This window comes from Lathyrus oleraceus, chromosome 5, assembly GCF_024323335.1.
Source record: "Lathyrus oleraceus cultivar Zhongwan6 chromosome 5, CAAS_Psat_ZW6_1.0, whole genome shotgun sequence".
Classification (NCBI taxonomy): domain Eukaryota; kingdom Viridiplantae; phylum Streptophyta; class Magnoliopsida; order Fabales; family Fabaceae; genus Lathyrus; species Lathyrus oleraceus.
This window is the reverse complement of record NC_066583.1, coordinates 312,261,063-312,268,937: the sequence shown is the minus strand read 5'-3', so window position 1 is coordinate 312,268,937 and position 7,875 is coordinate 312,261,063. Positions and strand designations below refer to the sequence as shown.

Sequence of the window (7,875 nt, the reverse complement as noted above, 5' to 3'; positions counted from 1 at the left end):
TCTGAAGGTTACTATTATATCACTCAGGATTTAGTTAACAGTATAGACAATGACTCTAATTGTTGATGTCTCACTTTATACTTCTTGAACAATTATATTTTTATATATGTTTTATACTTGAACAATTATTATATGTCTCACTTTATAATTTCTTTTCTAAAGCTAAGTTACAGACTCTAATGATTCTAATTGTTGATGTCTCCTGTCTTATGCTAAATTACAATATACACAATGATACACCTACTGCACTTAGGTGATCGAAATCGGCACTCTTCGAGCGAGTGTTAGCTCCACAAGAGAAGAAGAAAGAAACTAATGAAGGGGAGAAATCTTCTTAATATTCCTCATGACCAAATGGTTCTCCAGTACAGCTATAAAAAGGAGAGTGGGTGTTAACAAACTCTAACAACCCAACACGATTTCAGGAAAAGACAAAAGCATAACAGAAATGAAATTAAAAGGAATAACACTATTCTAGATCCTTCAGCCGCACACGTAATCCTCCATCCATGCTGGCTTTTTGGGCTGTCTCTTTCCCAATTCCTGGACTACCTCATCATCTGACTCATTTTCATTGGGCCTTGGGACACTGTTTTGGGTTGGGCTTATGGGGGGTGTATCATTCCTCCCTCCTTCAAACATCACCTTGTCCTCAAGGTGCAGAGACGGAAAAACCTTGCGGAACGGATCCCAATCTTCCCATGATGCTTCATCAGGTGAGCAACCTGCCCACTGTACCAGCACCTGCTGCAGTGGAGACCCGTTTACTAACACAGTGCGAGTGGCAACAATTGCTAAAGGTGTCTCCACCGGCTGATTTGTAAAACTCTCCTCAGGCAAATCGCGCGACGGAGTGATAGTTGGTCCTCGATACGGCTTCAAATTTGAAATGTGGAATACCGGATGAATGCGACTACCTTCCGGTAACTAGAGTCGATATGCAACCTGACCAATACGATCAATGATAGAAAAAGGACCGTAATATTTCTTGGATAATTTGTGTTGGCGGCGACGGCGGACAGAATTTTGGCGGTATGGCTGTAAGCGGACAAGAACCAAATCGCCGACAGAGAGTTGGAGGTCGCGGCGGTGGTTATTAGCTTGTTGGATCATACGGTGCTGTGCTGCCAATAAATTGGTCTTGAGCAGACGGAGAAGCTCATCGCGATCCATTAAAGCGTCATCAACCGCGGGAAGTGTAGATGAACCTCGAGTGTATAGAGGGATAGAAGGAGGTTTACGCCCATACAGTGCCTGGAACGGGGACATTTTTAGTCCACTGTGGTGACTGGTATTGTAAGTAAACTCCGCCCATGGCAAGAAACTCACCCAAGTATTTGGTTTCTGTTGTGTGAAGGCGCGAAGATATTGCTCCAGTGTGCGATTAATCACCTCAGACTGTCCATCAGTTTGTGGGTGGTAGGCACTACTCATGGACAATTTGGTGCCACTCATTTCAAATAAGTTCTTCCAAAACGAGCTGAGAAAGACAGGGTCACGATCTGAGATGATGGAGCGGGGGAAGCCATGATGCTTGACGATAATGGAAATAAACAAATCGGCAACTCGAGATGCTGTAAAGGCAGTAGGAAGAGCGCCAAAATGGGCGGATTTTGACAATCGATCCACAACAACTAAGATAACGGTGGAACCTTGAGAGACGGGGAGGCCGGTGATGAAGTCCATGGTGACATCCTCCCAAACTGATTCTGGAATCGGGAGCGGTTGCAACAGACCCTTTGGAACTTGTGTGGAGTATTTGATCTGCCGGCAAGTGAGACAAGAGGCCACAAATGCTTCGACTGCTTGGCGCATCTTAGGCCAAAAGAAATTTGCAGCAACACGAACCAAGGTGCGTTTAACCCCGGCGTGACCGCCACTTGGTGTGTCATGAAATTCCGTCAGAACTTGATTACATAATGCCGAGGTGGGGCTCAGAACATATCTTCCCTTGTGAAGGATAACCCCATTTACCACAGAATATGGATGAGGAAGGAGTCCCTGTTTGTGTTTCTCATGCAATTCCAAGAAAAAAACCTCTGTTTGATTCGCAAGTTGCAGTTGCTGTAAAATTGAGAATGTGGGAGTAGACACCAATGCACAAAACATGGTTAGAGTAGGGGTAGGTTCCAAATCCCACTCTGTTGGAACGCGGGACAAAGCATCGGCGACCCTATTTGACACACCCGGTTTATATTCAATGCGGAAATGAAAGCCCAATAACTTGCGAACATATGCTTGTTGATCTGGCGTCTAAATGACTTGTTGTAGGAGTTCCCGAATACTTTTGTGATCTGTCCGAATTACAAAAAAATGGCCCAATAAGTATTGTCTCCATTTCAACACAGACTCCGTAATCGCATGAAGTTCTTTGATGTATACTGAAGCAGCCTGCATCTTGGGTCCCAATTTTTTGCTAAAAAAAGCAATCGGGTGGCCCTCTTGCATAAGTACTGCACCAATTCCACACTGTGAAGCATCAGTCTCGATAATAAACTCTTTGTCAAAGTCTGGAAGTTTCAAAACCGGTGCTGCCATCATAGCTTGCTTCAATGTAGTGAATGCTGAAGCTGCCTCAGAGGACCAAACAAAGGCATCGTGACGAAGAAGGTCAGTAAGCGGTGTTGCAATGCTAGCGTAATTGGCAATAAAGCGGCGATAATACCCTGTGAGGCCTAAAAAACCACGAAGCTGTTTGATGCAGGAAGGAATAGGCCACTTGACCATAGCCTTTAACTTGGCAGGGTCAGCATGTACTCCCTGAGATGACACAATGTGGCCTAAATAGTCTATTGATTCTTGACAAAACAAGCATTTGGAGAGCTTGACATAAAATGAGTTAGTGAATAAACAATTCAAAACTAGCTCCAGATGCTGCAAGTGATCAGCAAGAGAACTGCTATACACCAAAATATCGTCAAAGAAAACAATGACAAACCGTCGCAAAAACTGCGAAAACAACCGATTCATCGTTGCTTGGAATGTTGAGGGTGCATTGGTGAGACCGAACGGCATGACGAGGAACTCAAAATGCCCCTCATGTGTGCGAAAAGCAGTCTTGTATGTATCGCGCGGGTGCACCCGTATTTGATGGTATCCCGCACGAAGGTCCAACTTACTGAAAATGGTAGCACCCCTAAGCTCGTCCAACAATTCATCAATGGTAGGGATGGGGAATTTGTCCTTAACGGTAGCAGCGTTCAAGGCGCGATAATCAACGCAAAATCGCCATGATCCATCTTTTTTGCGAACCAACAAAACCGGGAAGAGAAAGGGCTGTGACTCGGGATAATTATGCCTTGATCAAGCATCTCCCGAATTAATTTCTCCATTTCTGATTTTTGAAATTGCGGATAACGGTATGGCCTCACATTGATTGGGTTGGTGCCCTCAACCAAATGAATGCGATGGTCAATAGAACGGTGAGGTGGTAAACCAGTCGGAGCGACAAAAAGATGCCGAAAACGTTGCAGTATGGTTAACACGGGTTCAGGGAGGGATTGGGGAAATTGTGGTGGGTCTATTTTAGTTGAAGTTTCAGGGCATGGTGTAATGGTGAAGATACCTGCAACTGTGTCGCTATGAACCAGGGACTGGAATTGGAGTAAAGACACCGAGTGAGAGTGGACTGAGGAGTCACCGCGAAGAGTGACTGGTTGACCTTCCCATAGAAATTCCATTGTCAAAGCAGAGTAGTCATGAGCAACTTTCCCCAATAATTGAAGCCATGGAAAGCCTAACACCACGTCAGGGCCTTCAATTGCAAGCACAAAAAGATCAACTGGAAACGTAATACCTTGCAGGAGTAAAGGTACATTAGGGCAACAATATTGACATAATAAAGAGGAGCCACAACCCGTAGCCACCCGGAAACGCGGGCAAGGAGTCATTGGAAGGCCTAACCGTTCCACCAACGCCGGATTAATAAAATTATGTGTGCTGCCGCTGTCGATTAGAGTGTGAAATTGGTGGTTACCGTACGCACCTGAAACGCGTAGAGAACGGCCTTGGAGCTGACTAGAGAGGGCGTTAAGGCTTGATATGTCCCCGGACACATCCTCATGAGAAGCTTCCTCAATATCAATATCATGTTCATCATCATCAACACCAAGTAGCAAGAGAACTTTGCTACGACAACGATGAGATGGATTCCATTTTTCGTCACACTTGAAACAAAGGCCTTTAGAACGGCGATCACGAATCTCTGCCGGTGGAAGGTGACGGACGGGTAAGGTGGATTAAGGGGTGGGAAGCAGAGGAGGTAATGAAGTTGGTTTTGTATGTGGAGGTGTGGTTTGGGATTGTGGGATTTGCGTGGAAGGTTGTTGGATTGGGGTGGTTGTGATAGGTGGGTTAGTGGAATTACGGGTCCAATTTTTGGAGTACGGAGGATTGTCACCCAAACGCGCCTCATACGCACGAGCCATAGCAAAGGCTTCCATCAACGTTGGGGGACGGTGAAATTGCAGCTCACGACGGAGAGTTTGTTTCAAGTCGGTAATGAAAAAACTAATTAAAAGTGGTTCTGAGATACCGTTAACCTTGTTCATGAGATCCTCAAATTGAGCTTGGAAATCAGCAACTGAACCCGTTTGTGATAGTTTGGAAAGCTCACCTTCAACATCTTCATACGCCGTCGGACCGAAGCGGTGGCGAACGGATGTGAGAAACGCTTGCCACGAGGTGAACAAGTTGTTGCGCGTAGCCCACTGAAACCAACCAGCTGCACGACCTTCCAAATGAAATGAAACGATTTGGAGACGCGAAGCTTCCGGTGTGTCGTGGAAATTGAAAAACGCTTCAATCTGAAAAAGCCAATCGGAAGCATTCGAACCATCAAATCTGGGAACCGATAACTTGAGCGAACGTGAGATAGAGCTAGTAACGGATGAAGGTGATGCAGTACGGAGATGCGCAACCTTAGAATCTACTTCCAGAAGGTGTTGATGAAGTGTGTTGTGAATGGAATCTGAGTGTGCGTCAAGGGAGGATTGGAGAAGAGCACTAAGGGATGAGGATTGGGCATCGAGTTTGGATTGAAGGGCGTTCATAATGGCGTCGTGAGACATTGTTCAATGAAAGCACCAATGATACACCTACTGCACTTAGGTGATCGAAATCGGCACTCTTCGAGCGAGTGTTAGCTCCACAAGAGAAGAAGAAAGAAACTAATGAAGGGGAGAAATCTTCTTAATATTCCTCATGACCAAATGGTTCTCCAGTACAGCTATAAAAAGGAAAGTGGGTGTTAACAAACTCTAACAACCCAACACGATTTCAGGAAAAGACAAAAGCATAACCGAAATGAAATTAAAAGGAATAACACTATTCTAGATCCTTCAGTCGCACACGTAATCCTCCACCCATGCTGGCTTTTTGGGCTGTCTCTTTCCCAATTCCTGGACTACCTCATCATCTGACTCATTTTCATTGGGCCTTGGGACACTGTTTTGGGTTGGGCTTATGGGGGGTGTATCACACAATGACTTTAATTCTTCTTTGCCATATTATGTAATTATACACTTTCACTTTCTTTCATTTTAAGTAGAAAACGACAGTATAAAAACTAATAGAACTAAGAGAGATCACTAAGTTTTTTATAAATATGTATAAATGTAATTATTATTTCAACTTTAATTTGGTTTTTTATATATAGGTATGTTATGGATGAAGAAGGTGGGAGCAATAGATTGTTTTGGTGTTTATTTTTCATATAAGAATGAAGCATGCTTATTGCACACAAAAAAAGAAATTGAAAGCTTTTCTTCTCATTATGATAATCCTAATATGAAATATGTATTGTGTTTTGTTTCTAACTTTGCATCAAAATGCATATTTTAAAATATTTCCTCTAATTCGGAACCATCAAAATGCATTTATTTATTATTATTATAAATATGTCAAATGCATCACATGTTTTTTTAAGTTCTTTTGTGAAAAATTAGTTTTTTAATCAAGCTAAGTTCTATTAAGAAGCTGTGTTTCTTTGGTTGGTGTGTTTTTCAGTTGTAATTCTTATATGTTTGGTACGTGGTCTTTGGTTTGTGATCAATTAAGTTATATATTTTAATTTGTTTTTTTTATAGTAGAATATTAGCAAAAAGAATATAGTTAATAGGAGCAAGGAAAAGTTTATGCATCGTGTAGGGGCGACAAGTTTTACTAGAATTCGTGTAAAATTGGTACGATATTTGTGCTTGATTCTTAATAGAATAAAGTGTTTTTTCAATCTCTTATGATTACGTAGTATTTTTTTTAATATATCAATAATAATGTAGCGGGAAATCAAGAATGGATAAGTCACTTAAGCTAAGATGTTTATTGAAACTCGAAAAAATCGCAAGCTAAAAAAAAGGATGGGAAAATCCAATTTGTAATCGTAATTTAAATTATAATATTCATTCTAAATGCACATATAGTTTTTAATTTTGTTCGAAACTGATACTTTGAAATATTAGGATAAATTTCAGGAATTTAATTAAAATTAAGCTAAAGATGGAACACAAACATTTCAATCACTATTTGAAAAAGAAAAATCTGATAGAGTGAGATGTTATGGAAGAACTATTACACCATCATTGTTGAAAAAAATGAAAGAAATTTCTTTAATGAAAATACAATATTATGGTAAGATTTTTGACATGACGGAAAAGATGGGAGCAATGGAGGCCCTTTTGAAAAGCATGTATATGCAATAAAATCCACATTTAAGTTAAGAAGTAGATGATAAAATGAGAGAATCTTTGTACAATGATAATATTCTAACACCATGCTCATCAACATCAACTTATGTTCATGCTCAGCAAAAGGTAATACAATTGATATGAATCAAAATCAACATTCATTTTATTAAGTGTTGAGTTGCTATTTTTTAAGTGTTTTGATTGATATGATATGCGGCAACAAGGCAACCCAGTTGCAAAAACTTGTATGCTTTTGTTTTTTTTCTAGGTTTTGTGTTTTTTGTATGTGTTTGATTTTTTATATAATTTATTGATTTTGAAATTTTAGGTTTGATGAGATGTGGTAAAAGTTGCAGACTTAGATGAACCAATTTATATTAATATAGAATTTTTTTTCTTCATATTTACATTGCAGGTTAGAAACAAAGATGGTCTTCAAGATAAATAAGATGACGATGATCAAGATGATCAAGATGACGATGATCTTCATTATGATTAAGATGACGATGATCTTCAATATGATCCAGCAGGTGATTCTCATGATCCTCAACAGAATGAATATGATGAAGACTGTCATTGATTCAAGTATGGATTATGTTTTGTTTTATGGAATTACATAAGCCAACTTTATCTTATATTGCTTTGATTTATTTTGAAAATATTTTTTTCATTTCGAAGAGTTTATTACATTTCATCTTATTAATACTTCGTATTGACATGTTTTCAATTTATAAATGTGCTTCTTCTCATTTAATTAATAATATTGACAAATAATATATTAGAATAATGTGAAGGTATGTGACCACAAATGTATCACTATATAAATGAATAGGAAATTTTGTACTAATTATCTTTACAAGTCTAAAGTACACAATTTCGAAGTTACAAGATTTAAAATTTATGATTTGTTTTCAATCTATAGGCAACGTTTATTATGTGTTGCTTATTAAGTTAAATGAAAGATAGATTAAGCTACAGTTTTCATGTGTTGCTTATTAATAATTGTTGTCTTTTCATATGTTTAGGAGGTTGTTGTTTTGTGTTGCTACTTGAAAACCGCAACCTAAAACTACAATTAAAATCGTGGACTTTGTGTATTTAAAGCGACAGTGATCAAAATATGTGGGTAGAAATAGAAAAACTGCACTCTAAAGGAATAGGCAACGACCGTTTATTCCACGTCTAATAAACC

At 39.7% G+C, this 7,875-nt stretch overlaps 1 protein-coding gene across 1 annotated transcript; it reads right to left on the bottom strand.

Moving 5' to 3' along the window:
• Positions 1-316: 316 nt before the first annotated feature.
• Positions 317-5,069, bottom strand: LOC127080383 (uncharacterized). The gene is made up of 3 exons (XM_051020704.1): positions 4,367-5,069; positions 3,372-4,204; positions 317-3,276 (listed from the first exon to the last, which is right to left on the bottom strand). Exons 1-3 carry the CDS (start codon positions 5,067-5,069, stop codon positions 2,254-2,256), a joined length of 2,559 nt encoding a protein of 852 aa, XP_050876661.1. The 3' UTR covers positions 317-2,253.
• Between the last annotated feature and the right edge of the window lie 2,806 nt (positions 5,070-7,875).